Here is a 21,754-nt window from a genome sequence, read left to right as displayed (position 1 = left end):
GAATTATAAAGCCACTTTTTCTCAATATAACCAGCACTCCAGCACTTTTCCTGTAAGCCTCAGTCTTTCTCTCTGAAAGCAAGAAATTGGAGAAGCTTTTCTGCACATGCAGGGCTTGTTGGTGTGGGCTCCATGACAGACTCACCATTAAAATGGGAAGATTTTTAATCTGGGGGCTCTTGGTGGCCCCACGACATTTCTCACTGGTTTTGCCCTGCACCGCCATTAACCCCTCGCCTGCTGCGCGATCGCTGGGGGCTCCCAGCCCTGGGTGCACCCTCACGTCTCACCGGTCTCAGCGGAGGTCAGCGAAACACCCGACAAGCCCGTCACGACAGCAACGCTACTGATTCCACTTCAATATTTTGTGGGGTTTTTTCCTGATAGAAACTGTTAATTGAATCTGTCTGCCCATGAAAAACAAGAGGCAGCTCACGCTGGGCACCGGCTGAGAAGAGCCACGGTGCAAGCCCGCTTGCCACAGCTGTGCCGGCTCCCCCCCAACGCCGACCCACCCGCAGCACCTACGGTTATTTTGGTGGGAGGGCACGGTGTAACTCTGCCAACGCCTGGCAGCCCCGCTGCTATTCCCGTCCTGGCACCCCTCGGAGCTCTGCTAATGCAACACGTCTCCATGTCGGCAGCATCTAGCGCTATCCAAACCTTGCTCAGCTTGTGGGCAGAAATGGTGCTTGCTTGCTAGAGCAATGCTGAGAAATGAATTTCTGCTTTAAATAGTCGGGGTCAGAATTGTTTCCCTTTTGCCGTAAGAGCTATTTGAAACCAGGTGCGGTGGGAAGGGAGCCTGTAAAAGCTCCTAATAAGCACTCTTAAATCATGTGGTTAAAGAACTTAGAATAAGTGGCTGGAAGCAAAGCTTCTTTATCCTTCTCTCCCCCGGACTGGGCTGTGCAACTGTTGCTTCTGTGCTTTGTGGGAGTGAAATCAAATGTCAAATATTCTGCTTTGGAAGAAGTTGGCAATGAAACATGAAAGGCTCATGGAGAGCTCAAAAGGACTGCGGATAAATTGGAGCGAGACACAGACAGGGCTGGGACAGGAGCCAGGGGGAGTGGGGAAGGACTGTGCCTACAACCACAACTCCAGATTTTAGGATGAAGCAACTACTTACCCTAATGCATTTCAGCACAAAGCTGATCCTAGCTGCTGCTAGCACAGAAGGAAGATGGGCTTCATACCGAAATGTTACATCTACTCTTCGCTGGGAAGCATTCACGCATCTCAGTTTATTCAGCATAATCAGCCCGACACAGAGCATCGCATTTCATCGCTGCTCTGTACCTACCACCACAGCCGCAAGAGCTCAAGACCTGATCAGTATTGGGGAGCACAGGTTTCTTAGCTGAATTCCACACCCCCCCCCCGGTTTTGACATAGGGATGTATCCTATTTCTTTCTCAGCAGATATTTAAAATCACAGGCTCTGGACAATCCTCCCCCAGTACGTTAACATGCAGCAGATCAACGTTAAGAACAGCTGCTCTCTATGTCATTTTACTGTGGCAGAATTTCATTTTGTTCCAGATTTCAAGACTTCAGAAGACATTTTAACTGTATATTCTCAGTCATTCTGAGGGCACTTCCCACCACTTACAGCCTCAGCCCCCTGAAGCTGGTGGACCTTTCTCTTTCTCTCGGTGCTGACCCCTTTTCAATCATCAGGCTCCTTTATATAGGAAAAGATACGTTCTCCCCTCCACTTTGCTGAACTATCGCGTTGCCAGGATTAGGGCAGTGGGGTCACAGGAGCTGACAAAATCCGTATGTAACGGCATGCCGGGACTTCTGGACCCAAAGCGTGCATCTCTACAAGGGCAAAAGGCAAATCCTACAGCGAGTCCAGCAAGGAACGAGGGACCGCGTCCCCCCGCTCCTGGAGTCTCCCCAAGGTGAGTGCTTTGCCAGAGCCATGGCTGGAAATGGAATTAATGTTCCAGGAATATTCTATTATTTGCTAATTCTCTTCACATCTTTTTGTTTCACAATTAAGCAAATTAGCACTTTGATGAATATTAAGACGCTCTCGCCTCATAAAAGATGAGTTGGAGGCATTCCCACTGGAGTTTCCTCCTAAGGAAAACAGTTCCTCAACTGTTTGAGATACGCGCTGGATCGTTTCCTCCCGGGCATGAGCACGGGGAGCACATGGCTCCTGGAGAAAATGACCACAACATTAACATTTTAATAAAATAATTCGATTTCAAAGTTCGCATAGATCCTCATTATTACCATCTAATCCAAGTCCAAGCTGGAATGGGATCCTAAATTTGTGGCTGTTCATGGCAGTTTCTATCACTGAGTTGCTACAACAAGCGTACAATGCCTTCCTTAACCACAGGGGTTCATTCAGTTAAGTCTTGTAGCAGGAAGAAGACTTTGCACTCTTCTAAAGTATTTATTCCCTGGCTTTAAATAACTTTATAACCAAGCTAAGTATTTGCCAATTTTTTTGTTTTGTTACAGGTTAGCAAAACAGTTTTGCTGGCTTTGGGAGGAGCTGTCAGCTCCCCAGTGCAAGGCGAGCTGTTACGATAGCTGCTCGCTCCCTACCTCCAAGAGGAGATCTTGGAGCACTTCACGCCGATACCTCTCCGTAGCATCTCACTCGGAGCAGGTGGGAGGGAGGACAGATATTTGTTTACCAGCAGGCATGGAAAGCTGTTAGTGACCAGAGGGTTAACTCAACACAGAACAATTTAATAGCATCCAGACATCTTCAGATGCAACCCTTCTCCTGTCTCCACCACCCACAAGGCACCAGCTCTATTAATCTGAATTACACAGTCTTGAGTAATAGCCAATAAAATGCTCAACAGAGTCAGTGAACCCAGAAGTCTGGCTTAATGGCAGGGACTTTGTGTGTTTTCTTGTCTCGGAGAAGAACAGAAGGTCCCAGATTATTTACATTGCGCTGGCTCCCCTAAGCAACAGACTCCCGTGGACCACGGGCCATAAATTCTCATCATCATAATTTCGGATTTGCTTTCTGCAGTCTGGTCCTTCTTTGCAGAGCAGGAGTTTATCCTGCTCAGAAGCAGGCTCAGAGGAAGGGCTGCGTGGACAGTAAACAGTGGGGAGTCCCAGAGGCACCGGCACAAGCCAGCAGGCAGTGACCCGGTCCTGGGCTCTCCCTCTGGGATGCCGCGTGGTGGCTCACACGGATGCCAAGCGAGATGAGGCTCTCGCTTCTGAGGCCTGCCTCGTGGGTTTGCCAGTCTCCAGGGAAGAGTTTGTGCAATGAAACCGACTCCAAAGAAATCGCCTCCCGGGATCAAGAAGTTGTCCCTAGTCCGCAGACTTTAGCTGCTCAGGACTGACGTCTGTTAACCGGTCTGCCCTGGTCAAAGCGCCGTGAACGTGTGTATGTATTCACACCACCCCTCTTTTATAAGCTGTACAGACACTATGCAGCTGATATCTTATAAGCTATACAGACACTGTACAGAATTTTCCTTGTAAGACCATGCTGTAATATAGGAAAAAAAACCTACTCCCATTTTTTAAATGAAAAATGGTGGTGGAGATAACGTGATTTGTTCCTGATCACACAGAGCCAACAAGGGGCATTGGCTGTGCCAGGGGCGAGGCTCACCCAGCAGACCAGCACCCAGCGCAGCGTGCCTGCAGGCAGGGCAGGAGCAGCGGGCAGGGCTGGTCCGGGGTACCCACCTGCCCACGCCACGCTTGGTCTCACCTCCGTGCACTAGCATCACTTACTCACAACCACTTAAAATATACCGGTAAATAACTAAATAAAGCCATCATAAAGGATGCTCAGCCAAAGCTACACAAAACCACAGCCTGCCGACCTCACTGCAGGGAGTGAACCAGTAATGCTCGGGGCTCAGGATCTCGTTATTTAGGCTGGGATGGTTCAGAGCCCCGAACCCCATTTCCTCCGCAGCAGCTCAGCTCCGTTTCCAACGCCTGCAGACAAAAGTAAGTGGGCACAACTCTCTCCCCTGTGCACTGATTTCAGTCTCTGGTCAGAGGCAGATAAAACCGAGCTTCTGCTGGTGCTCCCTCTACCCGTGCTGATCTCCGCACCGTGGGGCTCAGCACACAACCTCAGCTCCGTGTGCTCCAACACCACACTCCGTATGGAAGGAAGCCGCAACCACGGAGGTACAGAAGCAGACGCCTTACCTGCCGCTCCGACATGACGTACAGATACTTCTGATCGATGGAGAAGGCCATGTCTCGAAGGACTGGGCTCCCGTCCTTGAAAACTGTCACCATTTCATACTGAATTCCACCATGGGGAGGACCATCTGCTCGGATCTGGAAGAAGCACAAACAGATTACAGGTGATTTCATAGCAGCCAAATTCCGATTTTATTTTGGGGGTGGGGGGGTAAGGGGAAGAGGATGAGGTAGGAAAAGGAATCTAATTCAAAATCTCAGCTTGCAAGCTGGAGATAGAGCAAAGAGCTGGCAAGCAACATGCACACACAGGAGTTAAAGCAAAGGCTCCTTCTCCACTGAAGTTGATGTGATTTCCCCAATCCATGAGAAATAATGAGAAAGTTTTGCGGTCACAAGGGGAGCACGCAGACTGTCAGCGTGCTATGACTGACCGTGGGCATCCAAGAGTAACAAAGATTGTAAACTTTTTAGATTCTCTCCAAAATAAGCCTGAAAGAAGACCACAAGACTCCGCAGGCAGCACAACAAAGCCAAGTTACAGCAGAGATGTTTTTTTTCCCTCCAGATGCATAAAGAATGAGACTCGGACAATCTCCATCACCTCTTGCTGCCACAGAAGCCTCCTACAACACCATCTCTGCCCAAAAATTTGGAGATGCTGCTGCCATCCCATTACTTTCAAATTTGCAGGATTCAGCAAGGCGAACCCAGTCCAGCCCGTACTGCTGAGCGAGCAGAGGACTAACACGGCGGCCATATGGCTTGTTCAGTTTGACGGGCTCTCAGTATCCATCCACCCCACCACAAGACAACTCCTCGCTCCTGCAGGAAAACCTGCCCAAGCTGTGACAAATCCCATCCCTGCCAGGAGTGGCTGCTGTTGAGGATATGCCATCTCTTCCAAAAGTTAATAATTTATGGCCTTGGGGGCCGTGGAAGGGGAAGGGAGGAGGATAAACAAACAATTTACATTGTCTTTCCTACCAGGATTTGCATTTTTGAATAGCCATTTGATTGCAACATGGTGTCTACAGAGCTGAAAACACTGGCAACCGTCAGGCAGGGAGACGAGAGCAGTCAAGCGAGCCAAGGGCTCGGAGGAGCCGCGTCCGGCCCCGTGGCTCACAGTGACAGCGATGCTGTTAGACGGGGGCCAGGAACGCGCTCTGCGTGCGGGGTGTCGTGCAGCACGTGCACGCTGCCCTGCGAGGAGAGGGATGCACGGGGGACTACCTGTCCCCGGAAAAACCTCTGATCACGAAGATGCCATCTGCTGCAGCCGCGTGCCGAGCTGTCTTGCCGCATCCCGTTTTGCTGCTCGATTACTCCCTGCCTGGCTGCAGTACGGAGGAAGAGGCATGAAGAACTGGCTTTGGACAAGTCTAAGCCTTCAGAAGAGGCAGGACGGAGCAGCAGAGAGGGACGTCTCTTTTTCCTGGTTCACGTCCCCAGGAGGTAAGAGAGCAGGTTGTTAAGTATCTTAAGATTTATCTGAGAAATGTGCCACCCCAGCTGGAAATACAAGGATATCTTCACACTCCTAGAGGAGAGATGCTCCCCTGCACCCTCCTCCAGATAAATCCTCTTCTTGGAAAGAGCCCTGATGCCTCCTGACACGTAAAGACATGTTGGGTACACAAACACATTTATTTTCTGGATTTCTCTCTTTTCTCCTTACCTTTTGAGTTTTTAGTGATAGAAAAGAACACCAGGTATGAATCTGAGTGGTCTGGTTTAACACCCATGGCCAGATGCAGGGAGCCTCTGGCAGGATTAAGCAGGCAGCCCAAGCCTGGCTCAAAAGCCCTGAACTTTCAGAAAGGAAAATCCAAAAAAAGGCAGAAGGCCAAATCCTGCTTTACTTACACCTGGGCAAATGAGGATACTTCATTGCCTTCATGAAATACTGGGAACTAGAGGCAGGTTGAGACCAGTATGAGACCAGTGCCTTGCTGGGTGTTGCAAACCCGAGCGACCGGCGCTGCCTCTGGAGCCACCTCCCTCGTGTGCACCACTGCCATCTCCCGCACCAGCCTGCGCCACGGACATAGGGACAAGGCTGCAAAATCACCTGAGTAATAAATAGCAGGGACGCTGGGCTGTCAGGGACACACAGCCGCTTCCATGCAAACATCTGATTAATGGCCAAACGGGAATGGAAACGCCGGACGTGAAGGATCAGCAGCCTTTGTGAAAAACAACTGTTTTTCAGAGTTCCCTCGGGGCACCGGCAGCTCGTTAAATTGAGCTTCTTTCTAGTAATGAGGTCAGACAGGGCTAATAAAGAGAGATGCCACTGGACAAGCCTTGTGCAGGCCAATTCCAACTGGGAATTGCGGCTCGGGGCTGGAGACAGCACCACGTGTGCGATGGCTCCTCCAGCCTGGACGAGCGCGTGGAGCTGTGCCTGGCACGGGTGTCCTGGGACACAGCCGGAGCCCTGCACAGGGTGCTGGGTGCTGCCTGCACCCTCCTGCCTCCCCCATAGGCAGGAGCAGCAGCCTGGGGCCTCTCACCGAGCCTGTCAAGGTGAGATGGCTCCATCCTGCTCAGAGACCACAGGGCAAGAGGAGAGCGGAGCCCGCGGCTCTCCTGTCCCGCACGCTGCGGTGTGCGTCATGCCCGCTCGGGTATCCCACAGCCCCACGTCCGGAGCACAGTGCCCGAGGTGCACCCACTGACACCGGGCTGCTCCACTGTATCTCTTCCTGAGGGCTTGGTTTCCATGACAACAAATGATGATGTCAGAGAAGAATGATGATTCCCGTGAACACGGAAGAAGAAAGGGATCATCTCCACAGCAGGAAGCTTCTTGTTGATGTTTGGAGAGAGAAATCATTCCTCTGCCTAACTTACGGGTGCCCTTCCAGTGCCACACAACTACTGGCCCGTCACTGGAACAGCGGCGTGGTGCCAGCCCTACGAGTCTGGGTTCATCCCTGAGCCCAGGCCCCAGGCACAGTGTGCTGGTTTTGGCTGGGATAGAGTTAATGTTCTTTATAGTGGCTGGTGTGGGGCTGTGTTTTGGATTTGTGCTGAGAACAGTGTTGATAACACAGAGATGTTTTAGTTGTTGCCGCACTGGTCAAGGACTTTTCAGCTTCCCCTGCTCTGCCAGGTGCAGAAGAAGCTGGGAGGGGACACAGCCAGGACAGCTGACCCCAGCTGCCCAAAGGGACATTCCATACCATAGGGCGTCATGCTCAGCATATAAAGCTGGGGAAGAAGGAGGAAGGGGGGGACGTTCGGAGTGATGGCGTTTGCCTTCCCAAGTCACCGTTACGCGTGATGGAGCCCTGCGTTCCTGGAGGTGGCTGAACCCCTGCCTGCCCATGGGAAGGAGCAAAGGAATTCCTTCTTTTGCTTTACTTATTGAACTGTCTTTATCTCAACCCACAAGTTTTCTCACTTTTACTCTTCTGATTCTCTCCCCCATCCCACCAGGGGGGAGCGAACGAGCGGCTGGGGGGGGCTCAGTTGCCGGCTGGGGCTACACCACGACACACAGCGATGAAGGAGAGGGGAGGAGCGGGACGGGGCTGGGCTGCCGGTGGTCGTGTTTCTTTATGTCCCCCTAACTCGACCAGGTTTTCTTCTCTCTCGACATGATGATGGGGCACGGGAAGGGTTTAGGAGGAAGACAAGGAGGGAAGCGGTGCAGGTTGGAATGGGTGGGAGCACAGTGAACCAGGGAGCAGGCGGATATGGGTATTCCAGCACATCGGTGCAATGGAAACCAGAGGTGTCCAGGATCAGAGACGTGTTCAGCCACCTGAGAGACAGCGGAGACCGGGAGGACAGACAGCAGGCTTGCACACTCGGATGTGAATCGGAGAAGTCGTTTGGGACAGATACGGTGCTTTCCTCAATTGCTCTTGATGTATGTTTACAAAGATGGCTTGAAAAGTGCCTAATGACATAATCTGCAAATCCCAATATCATCCCTGCCTCGGAGGACGCCGGGCCAGCAAAACGCCCCACGTGACGGAGCAGAACGCCGCTCAATTCAGGGAACTGCAACCCTTCAAAGGCACTGCGCAGATTTATGTCTCTAATAGCCCCACAACACAGACTGCAGGCGTAAGCTCTGCATTATCTTAAGAGATTAGCAAAATACCATATTGTGTCAGGTATATGTTGCAGCGTAGTACCCGTGGCGATAAGTGTATGAGCCATTCAAGGATCTAACGTGACGTGAAGCTCCAACATACCTATTGCACTAAAGTTTCTGTCAGGTATTTTGCTCAGCCTGTACCAGAGCTAAGACACATCTGGATTCCCTTCCAGTTCCCCCCAGCAGGCTCCCATTAGAAGACACTGAATCTCTTTGTAGGAACTTTCCATGATTAAATTACCTGTCTGTTTTCATTACGACTGTTTCAATGAGGCTGACTCATGATGAAATGCCTGGTGGCACAAAAAAAAGCTGAATAAGTCCGTGCACGAAGGGACTGATTCCCCACCCCGACCCTAGATGCAAGGCCACCCATTAACTCCTCAGGAACTGCAGCTTCTCCCCATGTACACAGGCACCTGATGGGAGATGGGTCCCAAAGCATCGCGCTGCACCCTTCCATGTGAAATGGCCCATGGAGGCATGGGATGGACTCCTCAAATGATGCTCTTGGTCAGGAGGTGCAAGGCACTGGCTGAATTTCCTTATCTTTGTACGTAACGGAGACAAAGTGAAAAGCCCAGTCAGCCCTGGAGCCTTAAAACTGCTCCTTTCATGCTAGGATTTCTAGCCCTTCAGGGTGAAGACTATCAAATAACACTGCATTTGTGTAAAATGGACGTTTCAAGTGGAAGTGTATCAGCTCTGGGAATGCGCACTGGAGCGTTACTGCATCTACTGCCTGAAACAGAAACCAAAGACAACAAGGAGCAGCCTTCACTGCCAAGGTGCATCTTTGCAGAATTGCCACTTTTCTGCCATTTACGTCTGCACATCTCAGCTCTCAGGCATTTCCCATTAAAGATTCCCATAAAGCTCTAGGATGCATTTCTTGCTTCAGTGCTGGAAATTTAGCAGAAAGACTGTTACTGGCAGCAGGTTTCTGAATCAGGCTGGAGCGCAGTATAGTTTAAATAGCCTTTCCCTACCCCTTTCTGTCTGTGGTATTGTGGGGTTTCTCCTACCTAGACCTGGTACTAAAGGAAGTTTCTGCAAGTAAGAGACTCAGCAATGCAAAAGCTCCCTAGAAACAGGACAAGATAAATAAATATCAGTCCAGATTTTGTGTGTGCCCCTGCCAAATAGTCTTTGCAGAAAGGATTTACTTTTGTTAATCCAATTTAATTAAACTGGGCTGTTCTACATTCACACCAGCCTAAAAAGGAGGTGAGATGCACGTGATGACCTGCCACTTTTGCTGTCCCCCTCACAAACACCCTTTCTCACAGTATCATTTTTACAGGGTTACCCACACCAGCGTCTGCCTCCGACAGCCAGTGAGAAAAAAGCACGGCAAACTTTAGGAGTGGAGAATCCAGAATAGAAATGGAAAATCTCTATACAAGAAGTTTCCAAGAGTCCTTCAGACCCTATATGAAATTATTCTGGGCGTCAAGTACCCCTTGGACTCCCTCAGAGCATTGCTAACATCAGCTCACCCTCGGTGCTCCGGGAGCTAGGCTGGAGCCATTTGCAGGTCAGTAATAAACCACAGGGAAGCCGAGTGGTTTGCTGAGGATGGTACAGCCAGTCCGTAGCAGATCTGGGATCTGAATCTGCTGCTGCAGACGCATGGGGCCCTGCCCGAACCGCTGGATAGCATCCCTCCCCGCGTCCCCGTCTGCGGGAGGAGAAACCCAGCCCTGAAGAAGTGGCTTTCCCTGCACACACCTTCTGCAGGCAGGAACACCGGGCCTGTGATTTAGCTCGCTGCTCTCCGCGTGGGAAGTATCCCCTTGAAATTAAAGTGAAATAGTAATCCCATTAAGTATCTTTCCTTTAAATCATAGATATGTCCACGAGGAAGTTAATGACAACCCTTACATGCACATTCAATTCAAATCAGCATATCCAATTAACTTCATTACCTGGAGGCTCCCTCATATCCCAGTCTCTTTCTCTCCTGTCACATCTTCTTTATGCATTTTTCCCAAATTAGGATAGAATACGTCTGTCATGGAGGGCATCACCTTTCTTTTTGCCCCAAAGATAGCACAGGGAAGCCTCGACAGATGGGTTCACTCCAGAAAGTCATGACGCTGTCAGGCTGAGCGGCTTGTAGCAAAACAGCTCCTCAAGACCAAATGATCTGGTCTCCAAGGGAGGAGAAAATCCATCCTTTCCAGAATTACACTGTCTGACTAAACATTAAATACACTCACTAATCCCCATTGGGGTTGCCCTTACAAAACTCTGCAGGATCATCTGGGGAGAAAAATCAGTTTGGTAAAGAGCTCTTTGCAGCGAGCCCTGCTCGCGCACAGGCATTGGAGCTGCATTGCAACCGAGAGGGTTTTTCTCGAGCACTGCCTACCGGTACCATGACTGTTCCTTAAATTTCCGCAGATATAGATCTTTCTTTTGTAAAGTGCCAGAGAGGGGCCTAGAGCAGGGCGGCTGCAGCCATCCGAGCAATGGACAGCAGGTCTGGCCCCTGCCCCACGGAATGGAATGAACTGGTGGGACCAGCACCAAGCAGCCCAGTGCATCGCATCAGCACCTCATCCCACGCTGCCCCTGGACACTGCTTGAAGACTCAATTTCAAGAGGCAGTAACGAGCGGTGGGTAAGTCGCTGGCACTTTGGTGCAAGCACCCAAACTCTCCCCACAGCTCCCCCCGCCCCTCCAGCCAGGGCCGCACAGACGACGCTGCTCTGCAAAGTCCTGGTGTTCACAGTTACTGTTCCTTTTGAACTTCAAAGAGACATGAAAGCACCATCCAAGCAAACCCAGCCTCGCATCCCAACTTCTCCCTCCTGCTGCCGGGCACAATACAGACAAAGCATCAAGGCAGCGCAAAGCCAAGACCGCCTCTCTGCTCATGTTTTCTGAGTCCTAATCCCCTTTTTTGGAGACATTTTCCTCCTCCATCCCCTCCCTCTACTTAAGGGACGCTCCCGGTGCGAGGAGACAGACCTCCTCTGTCCCCGTCTCGCTCAGATCTCGCCTTTCCCGATGGATTAAATTGCTGGTACCCTCCGCTCAGGTGATCCCTCATCTTCAGGATCTGCAAACACCACCTGCTCGTGCGGCTGCACGCCTGAGTTTGTACCTGCAAAAGGGGACGGGGAGAGGGAAGCGAATGCTGTGCCGCAGGTCTGGGGAGCGGGAGGTAACACGGGGTCGGCAGCGGTACAGCCACGCACGGTGCGGGTTCGAGCTTGCGTTTATTCTGAGCAGGCTTCATGACCTGAATTATTTATAGATCTGAGGTTTCTGTGAATTCAATACTCATGTCAAAAATGTCTCTCTGTGTGTGTCTTTCACACCCACATGTGTTTCCCATCTCTTCTGCTTGGGAAACGTTAGCTAAGTGTTCAAAGTCACAACCTGGGAATCTGCAGCTCCCCAGAGGAAGAGCGAGACAGAGGAACTGCTGGGCTAATTGGGGAAGAGCACAGAGAAACCCCCGGGGTCCCAGGTGGCTCCGCAGGGAGGAAGGGCTTGTAGTCTGCAGCACTGGCACCCACATACGCTGCTAAGCACAAACATGCCAACCCAGCAAACAAACCAACCCAAATTAACTCTCACTTCCCGCATCTCCAGTGCTAAGGGTGGAGAATTGTTCCTACGAGCAAGGCTTTCTTCCTAGCCCTGTGCGACAAGAAGGCTGCAAGCCTGCCCGGAATCAGCACACGCAACTAAAACAGAGAGACCTGAACACTTCAATCTTACCGTTCCAAAGAGTTTGAACCCATCTACAGGGAAGGCAAGATAGGTTTTAAAAAAACAAAACAAAGAAAAAAACCATCCTTCCTTCTGTGCTAAAGCTCAAGACACAGTCAACAGGCTGTTGTACCAAAGACCCCGGCTGCTTCAGCAGCCCCGCGTGTCCCCTGGCTAACGGCAACCAGCTGCGATACCAACGCTCAAGGCGCTGCTTTGGGAGCGCGCCTAGGAGGCCGGGCACTCGGATCTGCCGCCGGGAGGAGAGCTTCCACGAACACAGGCCTTCCCATTCACAGGTGGAAAGAGGAGCTTGGGAGAGGGATCCCTTGCTGCTGGCTTCTGGAGGTGGAAGAAGCCAATTCCTGGGTTGAAGCTGCAGCTCAGACGTCCTAGCAGGTGCCAGTACAAAACCTTATGAGAAGGTTGCCACTGAAGCTGTTCTCTCTCTCCCCTAAGACCTTATTTCCTTCTTCCATCCTTCTGCTCCCTCCACGCTCCTGGAGAGCTGATCCTCCAAGATAAAACAGGGAGGATGGTACAGAGGCACCATGCAGAGACTAATCAGCAGCCCCCATGTCTTTAATTTATTACTGCATGAGAGGCTTGTTTAGAACAAAGCTGCCAGTTTGGAAGATCATTCCTTTAAAAGACTTCTTATTTGAAAAGCTGTCAGCTCACACCTTGTCACAGCCCTACTTGCAGCAGCAGAACTTTAATAACGTGCCACCTCATGCAAATGAGCTGCTAATTAATTAAGTAGTATTCTTCCGGGGATGGATTCATTAGAATCAGATTTGGGCAGGCTGGCTGGCTAGGTCATATTGCTTTGGACAGCGCTTCAAGTCAGCAGCGTTGCCTTTTCCTTGAGTCCCAGCACTCGGGCGGTCCCCACCGGGGGGAAGCTCTTTCCCATCCCTGCCCTCTCGGGAAGGCTCAGCACACCCCAGCGAAGCGGTGCAAAGCCACACCGCAACCCAACCACTTGCATGGCACAGACCAGACCTAGCTTAGCTAAGAACAGTAGTGAGATGAAAGAAATGATTGAATGAAGCGCCCAAAAGAACGCCTTCTCTCCTATTCAGGAAAGCCAGTGTAGAAGAGGGCCCAATTCAAAAGGAGGAGGCAGAGACGATTAACTCGGAGGGCTCCAGGAATCAGGCTGCCAGGCAGGGAACACTGCAGAGGAGCAGTGCTCTTTTTTTGGAGCACTTGTTGCAAAGAGCCAATTGCTGGGGGTTCAGGGCTATCAGCCTTGCACCTTCCACCAGCATCAAAGTACAACCCATTAAAGGCGGAAACACTCGAGAGCGTCCTGTGGATTCACTCCCCGGGAGGAGGACAGCTCGGGGCATGTCTGCAGCATGGTACAAAACCTGTTCACTTCTAATCTGTCCCCTAATAAAGAGCCACAATGTGCAATGACTACCCTTTTCTTTTGTTCAGCAATAAGCACCCTTCTCCCTTTACATTCCCATATTATTTTTGAAGAGATGGCTCAGTGCTTCTCTCAGAAACGGGAATCATTAAGTTAGCAGCGCTTTGCTGCTTGCAGGCTTTACATTTTGGCACTGAGCAAGGAAATCATCAAAGAGACTAAGTGTTGGCCTCCAAGAGAAAGGAACGAAGTAGGTGTTGCTGTATCACAAGGCACTGCGCGCTAACCTCTCTGCAATGTGCTCCTTCAGCCTCTGCCATTCTTCCCTTGACTTACCCCTGCTTCTCCCGCTTTGCGCGGCTTTAATCCAGCTCCTTCCCTTATAGCTGGGAAGTAAATGAAAGCACAGGCAAGCAAAGAGGACAGCTCCAAAGAACAGCCAGAGATTTTTTTTTTTTCCTAAAGCATCCTCTTCTACATGGCACTAGCAGTCCCTAGCAGGGACGCACAGCCGGGTTAGCTGGGTGCAACAGGAGCCCTGGCTGCGCAGAGGACAGGCTGATCCCACTCTGCCCTTCAGCCCTCTGGGTACGCCAAATGCCCGGGTCATACTCTGGCTTCTTCTCCTCTCTGCCCTGAGCCCATAGCTGGGCCCAGCGTTAGCAGGCGCCCGGAGGGACTCACGAGCAAGGACAGAAGAGGGGCACGCCTCGTCCTTTGCTGCCTGCAGGACACAATTAGTGATGGAGGGAGTTGCGAGCAGCATTTTAGGGAGTGAGCAATAGCCATAGTGAAGGGAAACGGGACAGGGTGCTGAGCCTCTCTAAAGTCTTCTGTGGCGGACAGAAAATACAAGAGGAAGCACAGAGCTGGTATTTTTTAGGGCGACAGAGGTACTGGGTTTCTGCTCCGAATTGCTTGTCACATACCATTTGCAGCTCTCCACCAAAGTCCCCCAAATAGCACCGTATCTGTGTTATCTATCCACACCTCACCTGTGCCCTTCCAGCTGAATAATCCTCCACAGCTCGGAGTCAAGCTCTCTCCCTGCGATCATCCTCCTACAGCAGTACATTTCACAGCTGAAGGGATTGGTCTTGCTTAGTTTGGTTTGTTGACCTTGAGTGGCCATGTAAAATGAAATAAAAAGCCACTTAGACAAGATTGTCTAATGTGGAGTTTGCTCTGAACGAGCAGCAGCGCGTTGCGATTCTCCCCAAGGAGGAACAAACTAAACGACTGTCAAACTGTCACGTGAAAACCCTGCTTCTCCCCAGTCAGGGCTTCCAGCTGATCAGGTGGGAACCAAAAAGTTCCTCAGGAAATATTATTCTCTTTCCTTTTCAAAAACATCATGTAAGTAATATGTTTCAAATGACAGACTTCCTGCGCAACACCTCCCGGGAACGCTGCAACACAAGCCAAACTGTGAGCCACTAAAGGCCAAAACCCAGAAGGAAATAAAAGAATCTAAATTTTGTTATCTTTTGGTTTTACAGACTTGTGGACAAATCCTGCCTGGTAGTTTTGCAATGCTTTAGGCCTGGCAGGAGTGATCAGGTGAACAAGGAGGCCGTGCGTATTTTTGGTTTCACTTGTACATGCAGAACCAGTCATGTGTTACTGATCAGATCTAACCTTGCTCGGGCAGAGGATGTGAGAAAATTACAGAGCACGTAGCTTAGCTTAAATCCCAGGAAATGAGGCTCTCCCACATCGCCTGCTGCTCTGTCCCAGGCACTGGCCAGCTGCGGGGAACACCGTACGCCCCTGGGTTACATCCGCCGCAGATGCCCAGCGGGAGGTAGAAGCGCAGATAGCAAACGGGTATTTTCTAGTTAAGAACAGGCCAGAACACAAGAGTCAAAAGCTCTCGCCAGCCAGTGGCTGACCATGCCGTTTGTAGGCAGGTTGAATTTTACTAAAGCAACAGCCTTGCAAGCGAGGTCACTTAAGGACGGGCAGAGCCACAGCCAAACTGGCACTGCCCCACGGCTCCCGGAGGGCAGCTCCACGCTGGCACCGCGGGCAGCCGTGCCGACAGAGCTCCCGGCTCTCTCCCCTTCCCTGTGCACCGCAGCAGCTCGGCTCATCGGTGTTTAACTGCCTACCGGGGGATACACGCTCTGCGTTTGGGTCCTGTTCATCACCGGACATACGGGAGCTGGACCAAACGCGGTTTCATCAGGCAAGGCAAGACACAGAACCAAGACCCCCAACGAACTGCTGGGCTGGTGTGCTGCTCAAAGGACATTTGCTTATACAGGGCCCTCTATTGGAAGTATTAAAGCCTCCTGATAGGATTCAGACAAGTATAAATCCACGGGAGCTGAATCTCTCCTTATGCTTTCCTGTTTGCTCATTCACGCTCAGATCTCCCCGTCTCCAGCCGACGGAGGCTTGAGGTAGCTCATTCCCAGCACATGTGGCACACGCCGTGGAAGACAACTTTGGCCTCTGTGAGCTGCTTCCCAAATGCTATTCTGGGGGCAGATCAAGGATAAAAAAAAAAAAATAAAAAAAAAAAAATCTCTCTTCCATCTCTGCACTGTAACTCACTAAGCCTTCGGCATATGCCCTTTCCAGCATCTCAGAATTAATCAGCAGATAAGCAGATGAACTGGCTCTGAATAATCTGTATACACAACACATGTAATGCTGCTGAACACTGCCTTGAACACAGCAGAGAGATTGCTGGGCTCAACACACTTCTTGCCCCTGTCTGAGGAGAGTCAGCACAGCTATCGGGCACACACCGCAGCCCTGGGACAGCACGAAACACCCTGCTCCGCGTCAGGCTAGAGAGGAAGGAAAGGAAGAGGCTGATGGATGGATCAACTCTCTGGTCCTCAAATGTCCAAATTCAGAGTTAAAGTTCAAATTCAGCTGAGGAAGGAGGGGAAAACCGAAGGAGCTTGGTGCTCTGCCTGTAACCTCTGAAGCAGTCAGGACAGCACTGCAACCAGCACTCAGGGATTCTGCTTAACACTTGAAGCACCTTGCAGCTCCAACCGTGCTGTGAGCAGGGAGCGTCGCAGCCCTGCAGAGCAGCAGCGAGCTGCAGCCCCCGGAGCAAAGCCTCACCCCGGTTCTGGCAGCACCACCCAGGGGCAGGCGGGCACGGAGCGCTGGGCTTCCCTCTTCCCCTCGTTCATGGTGAAAAGAGTCACAAGAGGCAAGTGGATGTGCCCAAGGCCATGCTGCTCGCTGCACACAGCTTCCTTGGTGGCATACCGTGGGGTCATTTAAGCTGATGCCACAGCTCTTCCTCTGGAGGTCATGGATGCCATTGGCATGTGAACACAGAGCAGCCATGGGAGCAACACGGGGTGACCCAGCCACAGCACACCAGCAACATTAGACCTCTCCAAACGGGGAGGAGGGAGGGAAAAAGGGGCCACGGCCAAAAGGCTGAAACCGAAGAGCGGCAGCACATCGCCCCGCAGAGCGACTGATCAACCAGCCCGCGCCTGGTTCATGCTGAAAGGTTTTGCTTGGACTTTCCTCTGCACGATGAGGTGGAGCAGCTCTGCCCTAGAGCTGTGAAACACCGCACTAGAAGGACTGAGGCAGCTCTTCCCCAGGCCCCTGCTTTTGTTCGCACACCAGCCAGCACAGCTAATCTCTTATCGTGCCCATGGCCCAAAATCAACATCATGAGATAGGTTCAGGCTGGGGTCCACGGATGGGAGAGACAAAGCTACACCACATTACTGCTTTCGCTTCCATAATTGACCTGTAGATAAACACATGGCTTCCGCCTTAATCCCCTGCAGCCTCATGAACATCAGCCGCGCTAAATTTTTCATGTAATTAAGAGAAAAACCCTAATCCAGTGTAATTAGCTCCCTGATTGCCAAACAGCAATTCAGGTCTAGCTGGCTAGGCAAATACTGTGTGTGTGGTTCAGTAATTTAACACTGAAACAACTCCCCCTCTGCTGTCCTTACAGGCTTGCTTTCCTAAACAGTACTAAGTGGTTTCATGACTGCAATAGGCCTGATATCCCCGAAACTGCTGTTCCACCAAGCTCCGGCTATGTCCCTGAAGGGCCGGTCATGAAACAAGCCAACCAGTTCCCCGAGAACCACACTAGTTGCTGATTTTGGAGTGGTCCCCCACCCCATCTGCATCCTTAAATGATTGCCACCAAGTTATTAAGACTATACCACCCCTAACTGCCTAAACTCAGGATCTGACAGTCACAATTAAGACGCTGATGGAGAAACAGTCTCCTTGTGAGCGATGCTCAGCACCGTCACCACGACCTGCCGGAGTGCGAGGCGATAGCAGTGCTTACAAGGAGTTTTACGGTGCGGGTCAAAATTCATCCCAGCCACTGAGCCTTTATGGCCTACAGCAGTAATTTTCTTTTCCATTCATATACATGAAGGCAAAATTTTAAGAGTAAAAATGTTAGAAATTTGGGAGGTGGAAGCAGATGGGAGAGGAATAGAGAACGTGGATGTATGTGCCAACGGGGAGGCAGGGAAACCAAGAAAGCACGGCTTGGAGATACCTTCATTTAACCATTTAATCCATCCCCCAACAAAAAGAAAAGGATCTGAACTAGCTAAGCCACTGCGAAATATTTCTGTTGTCTTTTAAAAAGTCGCCTGTGATAAAAATTACAGACTACTCCAGTTCTCAACTAGTTATATCTTCCATCTTCAGACTTAATATCAGACAGTCTCCTGAAATACAGCATTTGAAAGAGAGATCTTTCTGGGAGGTATTTGTTGGGGTCTCTCTAAGCAGGATTTTAATACTCACCCTATGCAATGTTACAAAGGTTTTGTGGTTTTGGTTGGCTGTTTCTAGAAAAAAGGAACCAGCAACACAGTTAGTCTCTGCATTGCTAGTTTTGCTGTAGAGGCCAAATTTCTGTGCCTGGGAGACTGCAGAACCACCAGCCTGCTTTCTAGAAGGAGAAAGCTGAAAACCATTTCACAGCTTCAGCTTTGCAGACTGAATTCTTGCAGAATACTTGTTTATATGCCGTGGCAGGCGAGAGACAACCATATATGTTTTTGCAGCTATAACTCTTAATTCTGACAGAGGCCACAGGCTGATGAAAGGCAGGGGGTTGTGCCTGGCTTTGCCCATGTTTGGGCTCCAGGCTCTGGGCTCCCCAGCACTCTCCCCTCCTCATCACACGGATGGTCTGTAAACAAACCAGCAGCGAGCAGAGCAAGCTGCTCCTTTGTATCAAAGCCAGGGAGATTTCTTTCTATAAAAATGAGTGAAAATTTATCAACTCAAAGCTCCTTTTAAAGAGAAGCCTTTTAAAGAGAAGCCCCTAAGGAGAGCAAGCCCAGATGCTTGCTTGCATTGCATTGGTAAGCCAATTCCTCTTTCTCCCTCCCTTCAAACACACATTATTTTCCATGGAAGGCACTGTAGATGAACTATCGACTGCGAACAGAGCCTCCTGGTCGGATGGCAACGCACCAATATGGATTGAAGTGAGCAGCAATGATATGGCACAGTTTGGTGCTTTGCCATCGTTCCCTTTACACGCGAACAGCACTTCAAGCCAAGCAAACGACCTTCTGCTTAAATGCCTCCCAGAGGACCTCCAGCCAGCGAGCCCGTGTCTCGCAGGCGCCTGGTGACCACGTTTCAAAAGGCAATGATAGCAATTGCACGTCTCCCTCCTCTTCGCTGTGGCTCAGGAGGTGGGAACCTGCAGCCACGTCCCCAGTTGCGTTTACAACCACCCAAACTGGCAACGTGCTCTCCCCTTCCCCTTCTGACCACGCTTTCTGCACCAAGTCAAACACACGGACGGGGACGCTTTTGCTAACGCATTCCAGATGGCATATCACGTTTGCACACTGTGGCTGTCAGTGGTTGCAGCGATCTGGGTGTATTTCATTTTTCTGTCTCATAGTAATTATTCCAGCTTTTAGTCAGCTTTGGGGAAATTCTTCCTGCCAAAACCCCCACAGTATCGAATGCCAGCGACACATGAGTCTGTGTTGACTGGTCTGTGGGCTCTTTGCCTTAGATCCAACACAAATTCTTCCCTCCATCGCCCATGCCTTCCCAAAGGAAGGCATCTTAAAGGTCTGTGGAGAGCTGCTAGCTGATCAGAAGAGCTGCGCGCAGCTCGTTGGGGGCTGGCTGCCTTTTTTTGCTCACTTTCCCCGTTGCACATCCAGCAACGTACAACTGGGAACGCAGCCCCAGGTCAGCCTGGCAGGAAGCTGGGACCAAGACACCAACTGGGTATATGCAACAGCCACCCCAGCATCTTCTGCTACCGGCTCATAGGCGATAAAGCTACATCAAAGCTACATCCCAGTGAGGCGGATGTTTTCTCAGCCACCGTTTCGCCAGAGGATGGTGGAAGTGTCTCCAGACAGACCCAGGAGTCTCGGGAGTCTTTGCATTCGTGTTAATGAGCACTGGCAGGAGATTTGCAGCTAGGTGGTAAGAAGCGTCAGGGGGTGGCGAAGGGGGCAGAAAGAGGTGTTGGAAGGAAAGGGAGCTGCTCAGCTTCACCCATAGCCAGCTTTTAAGTGACCTGAAGGACAACACTGGGTCGTGAGGCTACCGGCTTCCACCTTCCTACCCCCAGAAGCCGAAGTGTCTAACAAGGTAAGTTTTTTTAATTGCTCTCAGTAAAAACAGACCAGGCATCAAACATTTCTAAAGCTTTTAGAGTAAGAGCTATAATCTGAGCCAAAAAACCAAGACACAGAACTGACACAGAAAGCTACCTTCCAGGACGGATTCTTCCAGTGACTGAGTGCTGGTAACTGCAGCAGCCTCTTTGCTTCTATAGCATGATGCCACTGGTTATTATCAGAGGAGCTGAGCTATCTCTTGCCCTTCTCTTCCTATTGCACCAGAACTAACGCAGTCCCCCCTCCATATCCATACATCTGCATATTGTAATCTGCTAATGATTTCAGGCCTCATATTTTGTCAGTGTCATGATTTATTAGTTATGTCATGGTTTGCACTCAGCTGCAAAGAAATCTTTCAGTGACCTAAAACCATGAGACTGGAACTTTGCTGGTACTGGAGTCCTATGGCCTGGCAATTTCCACACACCAGGTATTTCACTGCCTGTTCCTGCACTTTGTGTTTCTACGGGAGTGGAGCGAGAAGTCTGGCTGGGAGCCGGGTCCTGTTCTCTACATCTGGAGTCCTGCGATTTGTGACTTAACCAAATGGCTGAGCCAACCTCCAAAGAGTCTGCTCCTGAGAGGTTTTATGCCTTGAAAATTTATTCTAAAGCAGCTTCAAAAACTCCAGTTTTCATTATTAATATGACTTCTTTCATCAGAGTCCACTTATCTTTTTGCTTTCTATTTCTGTCTCTACCCTTTTGTTTCCCCGAGCGCTTCTATGGGAATGATACCAAAACCCAGACCAGGCGACCACAGCATCTACCCACTCTCTCCTTACCAGCATGAATTTATTTCCATCAAAGCTTCCTTCTTGAATTAAGTTTTTTTTCCTTTTAATTCCATCTGTATTTAATCCCCGACAAACACAAACAACAACCTCAGCTCCCTAAGGCCATCGCTTTCTAAATCAGCTACAGCCAACTCCAGTTAGCAGGCAGGCAACATGAGCAGCTTCATACGCTCCTGTATCTTTGGGAGTGAGCCAGCCCAGAAGGTCCTTTTCCCCAGACTGTCCCTTTTTTTCTTCTGAAGAACTTGCACCGTCATTAGAATCACAGGCTCTGCAAGATAAAACACGCTCACCTTTGCTTTTGCCACCATGGAGAGCCAGGAAGGATGCTCTGAGGCCTCATTAACACTGTTCTGTGGTTCTGCGCTCCCACTCCTGGGGGCTACCTGCATGCTTTGATTTATAAGAGGATCCCAAAGCTTCTACAAGTGCTAAAGGGGTATTCTTGGTCACTTTAGCTTCCCTCTTAACCTGCACTTGAAACAGCTTCTTCATAGCCTCTCTAAGCCAGGCTGCTGGAGAAGCAGTGCCAGCTCCTGCCAGGCAGCGAGCCTCTCCCTTCTCAGGCCACGAGAACATCTCTCAGGCGTACCCTGGAGAAGAAGCCACCAGCCCTCGGTGGAGCTCACCACGTTCGACAGAGGAAGCGTAGCAGCTCATGGGGTTATTGGGTTTAGCCTGATTGTGAATTCACTGTCTGAATTCACAGTGTGAAAACTGCTTTTAACTTATTTTGGTGAGAAATGCCTGATCTCAGAGGCTGGCTGGACTGTGCTGGACTTAGCCAGGCTCCGGCCGTGGGCAGGCACTTGCTCGTTAGAGCTCAGACTTGGCGGTGCCCCCTGCGCCGTCGCGGCTCTGCGGGGCTGCTCCCCCCTCGCCGGGTGCCCGGAGGGTGCTGGGGGCAGCGGCGGGCTCAGCCCTCGGACCCGTGTCC

General features: G+C 50.7%; 1 protein-coding gene across 1 annotated transcript in view; it reads right to left on the bottom strand.

The window, feature by feature from the left end:
• The window catches only part of PLXNA2 (plexin A2), a 177,748-nt gene that overhangs the window by 100,016 nt on the left and 55,978 nt on the right, over positions 1 to 21,754 (bottom strand). Inside the window, exon 4 of the mRNA XM_072844595.1 lies at positions 4,168 to 4,302. Within this exon, the coding sequence (XP_072700696.1) occupies positions 4,168 to 4,302 (135 nt within the window). The remainder of the gene's footprint in view (positions 1 to 4,167; positions 4,303 to 21,754) is intronic.

This window comes from Ciconia boyciana, chromosome 23 (assembly GCF_034638445.1).
Source record: "Ciconia boyciana chromosome 23, ASM3463844v1, whole genome shotgun sequence".
Taxonomy (NCBI): Eukaryota; Metazoa; Chordata; class Aves; order Ciconiiformes; family Ciconiidae; genus Ciconia; species Ciconia boyciana.
The sequence above is the reverse complement of the archived record's forward strand: the minus strand, read 5'-3'. Positions and strand labels throughout refer to the sequence as shown.